This window comes from Hipposideros armiger, unplaced genomic scaffold, assembly GCF_001890085.2.
Source record: "Hipposideros armiger isolate ML-2016 unplaced genomic scaffold, ASM189008v1 scaffold_468, whole genome shotgun sequence".
Lineage (NCBI taxonomy): Eukaryota > Metazoa > Chordata > Mammalia > Chiroptera > Hipposideridae > Hipposideros > Hipposideros armiger.
This window is the reverse complement of record NW_017731818.1, coordinates 819,365-832,490: the sequence shown is the minus strand read 5'-3', so window position 1 is coordinate 832,490 and position 13,126 is coordinate 819,365. Positions and strand designations below refer to the sequence as shown.

The 13,126-nt window shown below is 35.3% G+C and overlaps 1 protein-coding gene across 1 annotated transcript in view; it reads right to left on the bottom strand.

The window, feature by feature from the left end:
* Positions 1-13,126, bottom strand: part of GPC6 (glypican 6) — a 1,102,936-nt gene that overhangs the window by 564,954 nt on the left and 524,856 nt on the right. Inside the window, exon 3 of the mRNA XM_019666367.1 lies at positions 3,368-3,759. Within this exon, the coding sequence (XP_019521912.1) occupies positions 3,368-3,759 (392 nt within the window). The remainder of the gene's footprint in view (positions 1-3,367; positions 3,760-13,126) is intronic.

Sequence of the window (13,126 nt, the reverse complement as noted above, 5' to 3'; positions counted from 1 at the left end):
TAAACAGTATGTATTATTTGGTGATTTGATTTTTCTCTCTCCAAATGAGGTTTCTGTGATTCATCCATGAGTGTGGCTATAGTTCACTTATTTTCAATGTTCTATAGTATTTCATGGTGTAAAGGGATCACCATTCATGCAGATGGGGCATTTATGATAATTTTACCTTTAACGTTCCTCTGCATGTTTATCTGTATACATGTGAAATAGTTTCTTCAGTTATAGAATTTCAGTTTTAGGATATGCGCTTCTTTAATAATACAGATATTTTTGAATCGTTATCCAAAGTGAACACATCAATTTACACTTCCACTGGCAAAATAGGACTTACTGATTTACCATCTCTTGTCAACACTGGACACAGTCAAAAACAGTCATTCACACAGGAAATGAATCCTGGCTAAATTACCAGATATTCACTCCAGAATCTCATTAACACTTCTAAGAACCAGATTTCCAGTTACAGTTACTTAAAATTAACTCAATCCATTCAGAGCTTACAAAAAGCCAGTGTTTGTATATATATGAGATGGCAAGAATAAGCTTAAAAAATAATTGTGTTCATGCCTACAAATTAGTTCTCCACTTTTCTGGTAAGAGAATTCCTTATAATGTTGTGTCAAAACATTTGTGTCTAACTGCTGTGTTTTGCGAAACAGATACATTTTCTACTCAAAACAATTAATTAGAAGCTATTAATGATACATCCCCAGATTTAAGAAGCCACTGAAAGAGAAGAGAGAAACTGAAGTAAAAAAATATATCCCCCAAACCAGGAATGCAGGAGCTACGTCAGTTTGTTGATCTTCATTTGAGAATTTTGCCTTGCATTCCTGAATTCTTCTGCAATCATTCTGCCAACCCTAAATCACTCAATTAACAGACCACAGGGATAGTAGATTTATGAAGGGCTTAAACCTCAAATACCATTCCTGCTTCTCTTATTTATACATTTAGTCATTGTAATAGTCTATTCTTATTTAAAAGAATTGTTTGGGTGCTGACATCATTAGTACCCAAATAGCCCTAGGAAATCTATTTCTGGTTTAGTTAAGCTACAGACCATTTGGTAGTCATAAGGTGAGAAAGTTTGTTGGTAAATATTAAAAACCCTGATGATAATTACTTGAGAAAAAACTGTTCAGTTTTCTTTAAACCACATCTATCTACTATCTATCTATATATCTATCTATCTATCTGTCTATCTATCTATCTATCTATGTACCAGATTACCAGATGGTGGTGCCCATGTGTCAGCATGGGATTTATGATTTGAATAGATTAGTGCTAGTCAAACTCAAGTCAGACAAGCCAATATCTGCATTGAACAGTGAACATTCCATGGTTACATTACCACAAACTACATTGCAAACCCACAGCAGCTGCTCTGCAAATGAATGTTGGTTATGAAGCAATCAGGGCAAACATGATCTCAGTGTTTCAGATAATACCCCTCACCATATCTGGAAAGAAATTAAAGATCATACTCCACATACTCATCATGTTTGGTCCATGATATCAACCTTTCCCATGAAGAGTAGTATGTTAGATTTTGGTAGACAAAGACCTCCGACTGAGACGTTCAGGGAATGGCGGAAAAGGGGAGGTGCATGGCCAGGCAGGAGTTTATGCCGTCTTCTGAGAAAAAGGAGAGAGTCAGGGGCAACCTACCCTGTGGCTTTTTAGAGGTTTTGCTAGAAAACATTCTCTCATCTCACTGGAACTGCCCTAGACCAAAATATACGCCAACATTAAACATTATTCACACTCAGGCAGAATCAATATAAACAATCAGGATGCTTGCTGCATATACCAATCCATGGTTTGAATTTCTTACATCATGTTTCTCAAAGCTAGCCGTACGTTTCATTCTTCAACCAAAACAAATGCTTCAATTCAACACCTCTGTGACTAAATATTTTAAAACAAAATCTATTTGCTGAAGAACATATGGACTATATATTTATTTTTTATACTAATCTGTACTTTACAGACTTTCTCAGGTGATCATATTTCCTCTTGTTAGCCAACCTGGACAATTCCTTATCAAACACTTTTAGGGTTCTATGCTTTAGTCTAGAACATTGTTGAGTTTTGATTAAAACAACAACAACAACAAAACGCTGTTCTTATAATGAGAGCTATAAGCCATTTATATTATTAAATCCCCTTTAGAACTTTCTTGCAAATGATATTTCCATATGCCAAAAAAATGTTTTAGGAGCTGATCATTAAAAAGTGGATTGTTATGAATTTTAAAAATAGTGCCATAGAGAAACATTTTTAGCAGTATACATGAACTGTATGCCACATGTAACTATTAAGGAGCTCAATGTGAAAAAAAAAACCAAAAGCAAAACATGGCAGGATAGTATCAATAGTTATGAAAAATCTGTGGCTCTTTGGCACAACCAGAGAAAGTTGTGTTTGGCAATAATCTTTCTAAAAATATGAACTTCTTTGTGTGACATAATGCCAGATTCCTGTTCCATATTGTTTTTACTTTACCTCTTAAAATAATTATCTGTAAGTTTATTTGTTGGACGGACCTCATAAATGGCAAGCTCATCTCATAAGAACAGCTGAGTATCAAGGGAGAATTTTGACAAAGGCAGATACACTCTACACAGGAAATAATCAATGTTTAAAGACAGCAGTGGAGAAATACACCTTAAATTAAAGGTTTAGAGACATCTTCAAAGAAAGGTACACATATGTACTAATTATTTATCTTTCTCATAAACAACACACTAATGTGGTATAGAATAACAAAGCTGATGGATAATAAAGGGAATTCTCTGCCAGGATTTATACCTTGTATTCATTAGTCCTCTCTAATTCTCTTCTACAAGTGCCAGCAGAAGGTTCTCCTTCACAATTAAGGAATTTGGCCACTTTGACAAGGGTAATAAAAAAGAAGAAATGGCAGGTGCTGGTGCTCTGAACAACAATTTGTCTCCACTTGCAGGCCTCATGAAGACTGTCACCATGTGTCTTACTAGAGAATTATAACCTCTGGATGGACTTTTTCATGAGTATTTATCCTCCTTAAAACTTGCCAAGTGGTCACGGTTACAAGACGCCTGTTTTCGAACCACTCGCAATAAAAGCTTTTCTGCTGTACTGCCGATAAATATTGACATTATGTTCCAAATCACATGGACCAACTTGAAATCCTGTCTTCTCTCACACAAAGAAAAAAAAAATCAGAATTAAGTGTTGACATTTAGCTTACTTCTCTCAGAGCAAGGACCATTGTAAGTTGAAATTTTAACCTTGAATTTTAAAAAAAAACACCAAAAACATTTGTTTTAAAAACAGAGTAAAAGTGGAAGTCCAATTAGAAAGATAGCAGATTTTCAATTACCTTGGAAACTCGGTTTGCAACTTCTCTGCCTACGGTCAGCCCTTGGACAAATGTCCTGGCGGCAATGAAGGCGCGGGTGACCTGAATTTTCAGTTTCCGGGGTACATCTCCAAATGGCTTCAGTTGGTCTGTGTATTTACTCACACATTCCAGGTAGTCCTCGCTAAAGTGATACTGCGGGTTTATCAGCTGAAACATCCGCTCCAGGAGCCGAGCCCAGAAGTCATTGAGCATTTCCTCCAAATTCACGTTGCCCCCAGTATAGTATCTTTTCAGCTCTGTGAAGAGATCCTGGAACACCTCTGAATTCTGCATGTACAGCATCCCATAGGTCCGTACAAACATATCATTGAGTGACTTTTCTGCATTCTCCAGGAGCTCTCGGAAAAATTCTGCAAATAAAACAAGAAAAGTAGTCATAAATTAATAAGATCTAGAAAGCCCTGGGCATCTACATACCTTAAAAATAACTGCTTCTAATGGTCATTTTCATAGAAAAATATGTATTCTGTGATTAAGGTATCAATAAACTGATGATAACAATATTTAAATGAAAGTTGCCTTACATTGATAACCTCTGAGTCAAAGAAAACAGAGGAACACGTGATTTCTATTTGAAAGGACATCCATCATTATTAGGAGATTACCATTTATTATTCCTCCTAAATTCCTCAATTCTCTTTTCATTTATTGTTAAATTTTAGAAAATCCCACAGTTTGATATAAAGTAAAAACAAAATATGTTGCCATTAACATAATAGCACATGCATCCTAATAAAAACATTTACTGCATCCTATTTACAAATCTGTTCTAACACTAAATTAAATTGCTTTTATTTGGAATAGCCCATAAGTACAATATCCAAATTACTGTAATATTTTAGACTTTTTGTCGTTGCTATATATAGCAATCAATTATCAGTGTTGTGAGATTCATAATGCAATTAGATTCACTTAATACCAAAGGTATAGAGAACATAATTTAGTTTGCCATAATGAATCAAAAGTTATAAAGTACCTTGCCTTATCATATAAACATAAACTATCATTTTAAAGCACTTGAGTAAAATATAAGCAATTGGGCTTTCTGATTAAGAGGTTCTAAATGAAAAAGCATATAGTACCAAGAAATGAACTCTTCTATCCTGCAACAGCACTTGAGTGTTACTGGGATCACTTATAGGATGTAAATCAATCAATCAATCAATCAATCAATCAATCAGAAATTACTGTCACTGGGTACTATCAGCCTCATTGGTCCTCATGTTAGGCTCTTTCAAGAAATAGTTCATGTGTGTAGAACAACTGTCCACATGCACAAATAAGCCTGAGTAGAGTAAGATCAAGTTTTATCCTTTATGGAGAATGGATTTGGGATGGAGAAAAGGCTAAGGAAAGAAAATGCTTCTGAGTTTATAAATCCAAGTTCCCAACAAGAGAGTGATCTTTCTTTTGCCTCTCATAGTTCCCTTTTATTCTCTGAAGCTATGTCCCCTTTCAACTAATAAAAGGATGAATCAAGTTCCAGACACCTCAAGAAATGTAAGTAGAAATTCAGAAACAAACAAACAAAAAAACACTCTTCTTTCTGAGGCCCTGGGGAGCAGGGAAGACGGGATCCTGAGACACAGACGGGAAAAAGCTCTGAACTGTCCAAGGATTCCATGGAAGCTACACCTCATTTCTGCTGTATTGAAGTTGCCTGAAGAAGATTTGATTTAGCTGCTTCAGTTCTGAATAATATAATATTGAACCACTGCCTTGATGTGGTGTCCATAATAATGAGGATTATTTTATATTTGCTATGAAATGAAACCAGAGCACCAAAGCTAAAAAAGGGCTCTGTTCATATGTTCATCCTCTTACTATTGGTACACTGACAACAAAAACTAAGGGGTTATCTAAGTCCTGGCTTATAAAGGGATTATCTAAGTGATCTTGTCCAAGGCACCAAATATTTCTTATATTAATGTTCCCCAAATGTAAAATCAGGCTAAATAATATTAAGCCTCCCTAATGGTCAAGGATTCAGTAAGGAAACAGTAGTGAAGCAGATCAGTAGTGAAGCATTTCAAAATCATCAAAGAATCAATTGATTAAAATATTTATATCTGCTTTCTATATGTTCATGTTATTTTTGATTTTATGACATCAGGAGCATTTCATAATTTTTTCAGAAATACTAATCATCTTGTTTGCTCTAAAATATAAACTATATTAAATTATTAATATTAATACCAGAGTATAAGATTACAGTATTAAAACATTTTATTCCTGAAACCAAGAATAAGAATAGCTTGACCTTGTGGGTAGAGGAGCAGGGTAAAAGGTATTATAGGCTGTGAAAATAAAGTAGAAGAGAATGGGGAAAAAAACACTGAACTGAAAAATACTAACATAACGAGACTAGAAAGTGGATTCTAATCATGAGTTCAGGACAGCATACTCATTTATCTTCTTTTTGAGGTTAATTATTTTGTTAGGCTCAGGAATTAAAGCTTAATTTATTGAATACAGAGTACTGCCTTCAGCAATGAATAGCTAGTAATCAATAGTGTGGTCTGGATTTGCAAAGAGCTCAAACAAAAAAAAATAGGAAAAAAAAAAGAATAAAATAAAATATTCTGGTTCTCATTGCTCTCCAAAGACTTGAGGTATAAGTCTTTCTCTGTAGGAATGAAAACGTTATTTTTATTTTTTTTTCTTTTACTGAAGGTAACATTCCTTAGGCTTTTTCCCCTCCTGACATGGGGAATATAGAATATAAATTAGGCTTATGCCCACTTTGGAGATGAATGGTTAAAACCAGACTTCTCTCACTGTGTCTTGTGGTTTGTTTCTTATGCCTAAATTAGTATTCATCATTAAATATAGAAATCAAGTTATTCTATTTTAATAAATATGACTCGAGAAGCATTTCATTAGATTCCAAGCTTTGTGTGTAAGAGTGTGTCATTGTCTCAAAAGTTTGCTATTAGTTTCACTGGTCCTCAAAAGTCAAGTCATTAGTCCTTGTTCAAAATTATGATATGGTTTAGTGATCTCATAGTCAATGCTAATATTTGGTATTGAAAGACACTAATGCATTAGGTGATTATGACAAATGTTGCTACCTTAAGGTACATCGATCTTAGATCTTATAAAAGATGGGTATCCAAGGTACGGAGGCAAAACTAACGTCCTCCAAAACCAAGTATGCTTGTTTCAGTTTTCGCATGCCCATGGACTCACACTTCCACCTTTTGAAGGTTGACTCTTTAAAAAAAGTATTTTATGCTTGGATGAAAATTGTTACTCAGCAAACCATACAAGATGGATATTTGGAAGACAGTTATCAGACCCATTTTTCTGATGCAGTGTGATAACTATACAGCACAGGGAACAAAACTGAAGAGCAATATAAAGAGAAACTATCTCCATCTAACCCTTTGTTGAATCAGAGAGGGCAAAGCTCCCATTGGATAAAGCTTTCTGTCAACAAAAATTCTCATCTGCAAGAAACGTTTGGCAGAAAAAACTTTTTGTTTTTATTTTCTTCCCCAGTCACAAAATATGCATCAAAGGTGATAGCTTAGGGCTCAGTTATGCTTCATAGGTGCACAAAATAATTCTTTCCAGCCAGTGTTAGCCTCTGGAAAGATTTTATTCATCTAGAGGGGAGATCTGGATGCAAACATCTGTTGGCTGCAGGGCACACTGCTTCAAGTGGGAGAATAATCTTGTAGATAAAAGCCACCACTATTCCAAAAGCAAAAAGAAACTCCACATGCTGCCTGATCACTGGGAGAGGTTTCTTAAGTGGCAAAAATCCACTCCTAGGAGCCATGAGGTGCCCTAGGGCATGAGAGAAAAGCTTCAAATGAAGCCTCCAAATGAATGGATCAAAATGTAAGGTGGTCTTGCAGGGCCACAGGGAGGTGAGAGCATGAGAGGAAGGGCAGTCTAGAGTTCCTCTAGGAATTTGCAGTCAATAAAGAAACATCAAAAGCTTTGGCCAATGAAGCTGGTCAAGTCTCCTTAATACTAGTATACTCGTAGATAAACATAGTCTGTGGTAGATTTGGTATGGACACCGAATTAAATGGTATATAGCATTTACCGAGAAATTGTAGCATTTTCTAATTCTATTCTCATGCTCTCCAAAATACTTCTTACTGAAAGCTTGTTTAAAACTAATGTTTCAGGATCATGGTGTACATCTATGTAATCATAGAGCCTGATGAAGAAACAGCTCTGGCCACTGGTCAGTGGAGATTATATCTATACATGATTACAGACAGCACTTGTTCTATCAGGGGGGTGCAGGAATACTAAATTTACTTCCCTAAACCCATCTATTTGTGTTGAGTGTATTTCTCTCCTCATCTCTTTCATTCTACCGTTCCCCGAAAAAAGCCTGCTAAATTAGCTCAGTCCACCCAGGACCCAAGCTTGGGCTAAGAAAAGACCTGGAGGAGCTGGCATGAAGGGTAGAAGGGTTAAGAAAGCTGATATCCTCTTAGGGATATGATTCGCAGACACAGTAAAGCTACTACCACTGTGCCTCCCTATGCCTTTTTCAAGGTTAAGTGAGGAGGAGGAGCATCCTTCCTCCTTCTGCATACATCCGCCAGCTTTCAGGAACATCTTTTGAGATGATCTCTACTTTCAAAAGTCTCCTGGCTTACATGATAACCTGATATGACTACAGAAAAATACTGAGTTAAGGAGGAGCATTGATGAAGGAAGAACCACAGTGCCATTTACTCTTTTCTATGTTAGACTTTGAGGGTGAGAAAACACAGTCCCTGAAAGGCTTATCTCTTCCTATTCTCAGAGGAGAGGCCTTGTAAGAAGTAAAGATTGGCATTGCTCAGGGAATCCTTGCCACATAAAGTGAGACCCTTGGCAAGTCATAGCATATGCGGTATTTTACAGTTGAATGCTAATCCTCTACAACAAGGTCTCAGCCGCAGCATTCCTGATATTTTGATATGAAAAATCTTTGTCATAAGGGGCTGTCCTGTGAATTTTACAATATTAAGTAGCGTCCTTATCCTCCAATTCCTAGATGCCAATAGCAAATCCTTCCCCCAGCAGCCATGACCAAAAATGTCTCGAGACATTATCAAATGTCCCCTGGGGAAGAAAAATCACTCTCATTCCACCCACTGAGAGACACCCTTCTACTGATAAATTCCAGGGGCCTACAAATAGGATATCAAAAACACTGGGAGAAAAGGCCAGCACATTTCTGGACCTCATCAACCCCAAAATTTATTTATGAGACAAATTGGAGGAGCTGTACTTTATCTTTCTTTTTGTTTATTTTGTTTTAGATTTTTGTTATTATTATTATTTTTTTTTTTTTTGCCTTTGCCCTCTCTCCCCCACCTTTGGGAGGAGCTGTACTTTATATGGAAGGATATGAAATTCAGGCTATATTCATGAGTAAGATTCTTGGTGGTCAATAATACCATTTACATGTATGGTGCCTACCATATGGTAGTGTCTTAAAAAGTGGTAGTGTGTGCACAGGTAAATGGATGAATGTCAGCATCCAGCAAAATACAGCCACCTGGTCTGATCTCCTCTTAGATAGTGAACATTTTGCTCAGAGGGAGAGAGACACTGCAAACTACATCTTAGAACAGGACTTAACTGATGTACAGCCTCTTGTCTTCTCCAAATTCTTTTATTTCTTTTACATTTACATATAAAAACATCCGTATCCTCCCATGTTCCAAGTTCATGTACCTCTATACCTAAAATGCCCTGTGGTCTCTATTCAAAAAACATGTTAGTTATCAAGGCTGTTCCACCCTTCACTTCCTCTACAAACAGTGCTGCCTGTCCGGAGCCCATGCTTTGCCTGGCTTCATGCTCGCTTCTCTGCTGTTGTCCCTGCTGGACCTTGACCTCAAAGCCCATGATTTCACCAAGCTGACTGTATTCACGATCAGGCTTCATTTAAGCAACGCCCAACATGCTACATTAGGGTTAACTCCTAACCCACTTCTGAGTCTTACACATTGTAGTAAAGCCTTCTTCCATTTAACAGCTAATCTGCTGTATTAAATAAACTCAGCCTGAAACTTTGTTTTGTTTTTGTTGTTTTTTTCAATAAACAAACTATGTCATCTTTTATTTCTTCATAATATAGGTTAAAAATGACATAAGAAAAAGTGGAAAGAACTACTTTGAATACATATCCTATTATATTGTTTTAGTAGTTTCTCTTAAATATCAGTAGCATTTTTTTGGGTGAAACAAACCTTAAGTATGCGTATAAAAAATTATGGGGTTGAAATTATATAAAATTCTTTTCAAAAGGACAATTTATTGAAAAAGGGAGAAATCAGAATCTATAATTATTGCAAGGCAATGTTGCTGTAAGCTGAAATTCATTTGTGATTTCCCACTTCTTTATTTTTAATTTATACTTTTTCTTGCTTTGTGTGTGTGTGTGTGTGTGTGTGTGTGTGTGTATATTTCCATAGATTAAGTGTAATACATTATGATAAGAATTATGATTTACTCAGTCAGTTCATCGCAGGACCTAATAGAAACCTATATAATTCAAAGTAATCTAATAGTAGGAATCTACTTCTTTCCTGTTAAGCTGGGTTATTATAACCAAATTTCTGCTCCTACTTCATCACAAACTGAGTTAAAATGTAATCAATATGGCAATGGAATTATCTTCATCATTTTGGTTTCCTTTGTTATATTTTAGGAAGAAAGTGAAAATACCAGACTTTAAATAAAGATGACAAATGGATATGATACAACGAGTGATGGTAATTTCAAGCATAACTAGGATAGCACCTAAAAAGTTGCCTGATGTTTATGGGCATCATACACAGTGATGGACACTGCGTTATCAGATTTACATGTATTTTAAGTAAATCAGATACTAACATACCTAGTTTGCAAATGAGGAAACTGAGGCTCAGAAATGTTAAGCAAGTTGCCCTAGACCACTGAACTAGCACATAACCCAGAGCTCCAAACCATTACAGACGAGGATGGGTTCAAAGAAAAACAGGAGAGTGAGGTAGCTTTGCAGTTTATCTTCAGTCAAATAGAAATTATTTGTAAAAATAATTTTCATATTTGATTGTTTTTTCCACTATACAGATTAGTCAATGCAACTGAGACTGGAGAACACAGTCAATTCTCCAGGGCTGGTATATCTTTCTCTAAGAGGTGGCTTCCGCTAGAAGAAAATCAGTCACAGAGCATGGGATCATAGCTACAGTGTATAGAATAGTGACAACCACACAAACAGGCACTAAAAATATTTGACTAAACAATGTGTCTCATTTTGTGATATATGTACATGTATATCATATTGTATATATCATTTTATAATAATACATGTATATTATCAACAAATAGACTTATCTATAGAATACATTCACCTATACATTTAAATGTTAGAACAAAATCAAACAAACAAAATAGCCAACAATAACAAGAAGAATATGCCACAGAGAACTTATGTGATAAAAATGCCCAAATTATCTTTGCAGAAAGGGTCAAAATCCTAAATGAAATGTTCAAAGATAAATTAATTTAATAAAATATATTATACCTTTAAATTCTTATGGATCAGGAAATATTTAATTATTACTCTGTTATATCTAAGTAGTAGAATAAAAGTTCTTTTCCTCCATTGTTTTTTTATCTTATGTGTTAAAATTCACTCTGACAGCTCTGCAGCACATTCATCTCTATATTTTCCCCTGAGGGGTAACTATAATCCAAAAGTAAATTCTTAAATCACTTAAATGATTTAGTGGATTTAGGTGACTTCAGTGATTTTAAAGTAGATACCCCTAAATTTTTCTAAGGTTGTGGTCTAATGAGTCTCTGGAGAATTTCATAGGGAGAAAATCCCACAGTAAACCTGGCATATAAAGTAATATAGAAATGGAAAAAGAAAAAAAATATATAAAACTTTGTTTTGATACTAGTTTAGACCAAAAAAAAGTTATTATAATTTCATTTTTAACTTTCTCTTCATCATAATTAATGGAAATAAAACTTTAAACTAGCTTTTAACATCATGCAAGCCACTATAACAAAATACAATGCTCATCATAAATCTAGGAGAACTATTTTCAGAAAATAATAAATACATCAGCTGCTAAAAATACTATAATACACAATTAAAAATTGCTTACTATATTAATCCAAAGTTTATTTTTATTATATTACTCCCACTAAGTTGGAAATACTTATAAATCAGATCTAAATAAGTGGAAACATAAGAGTTATAGAGAAATCCTTTTAACCAATAAATCAAGAAAACTAAGGATAATAATAGGTTTTAAAATGCATTATTCAGCTCAATTGGACATCACCATTTTATATTTTTCCAAGGTATTTAATCTAATCGACTAGACTTTTCCATGAAGAAATCTTTAATGAAAAGTCATAGTTTACAATTATGAGTGTTCATTAAAAATAATCAATACCTTGAAACAAAGTTCTTTAATTTAATACCATTAAAGTGAAGTCAACTGAAGAGACCAAATGCTATTTTTTCAGAGTCAGGTGTGCAACTTAGCTGTGAAAAGGAAAGTTACCTGGAAAGCAGCACTATGTAATTGGTTGATATAGGGAGATTTGAAGCAATAAAGCAGTTTATAGAAATTGTTGACTTGAATTCACATCTCTCAAGGTTAAACTTTTTCTCTACTTAGTGATCCTTTACACACTAGATTGATAAATGTTTTATTTCTCAGTAGCTTATTTCTCTTTAAGCTATCTTTTAAAGTAAAAAAGACTGATTAGGCCATTTATGTTCACAAGGTGGTGTATATAAACTATTAATCCTGGGAATCATAAATTAACTTTGAAATTTGCTGATGGTTGCTGCCAAAAGCAAACAACTGTTTTGAGCCTGAAGACCATATTTCTACCTCACACTAAGCAATGCATATGAGATTAAAATCTGAGATGCTTTCAGAGTTCACTTTCAACATTGCACGCCTCCTTAGCTTTGGCCTACTGACAAATGCCCTTTAGGTCTTGCCCAAGACTCCACTTCCATTTTTCTTTTAGAGATATTTTCCATAACATTGATTGCCCATTTAACCCATTATGCACCTAAACTATAGACCTTAAAATACTTCCAAATTTTTGTTTTCCTCAACTTCAAAAATGTAATTAGGTTTCCAAACAGAGATAGTATATTACTCTGTTCACAAACCCAGTTCTTTGCTCAGCTCCCCTTCCTTCTTTACCCATCTACTTGTAGGATCAAGGGGTGAAAAAAGCCCTCCAGCACCAAAGCACCAAGGATGAATTCTGAGATACAGAGCCAGAGTTAGTTTGTAGGCAAAAAGTCAGTGACAAGGACCAGGGGCTATTGGAACAAGAGATTTTGTGGGCTTTTAGGGAGAGTGAGGAGGGGCATCCAAATGGAATTTACTTTCTTCTCCCTTCTTCATGGAATTCAGTGGTTCTCATCCTTGGCTGCCTATTGAAATAGCTTAAAAAAATCTTGATGCCCAGGCTGCATTTCAGAGTAATTAAATCATAATCTCTGGGAGTGGGATCCAGGTATCAGTATGTCTCCAAGCTCCCCAAGTAATCCCAATGTACAGCCAAGATTGAGAATCAGTACAGTTCTTCTCTGTTCTCCAATAGTTTCAGTTTTGTCAATGCATATGGTAGTCATATGGGTAGGGGGAGGAAGAATGATGATAGGGGAGGGGCCATATCATACACCATAAAAGCCCCAATTCTCTGCTTCCTTTCACTTCCTTT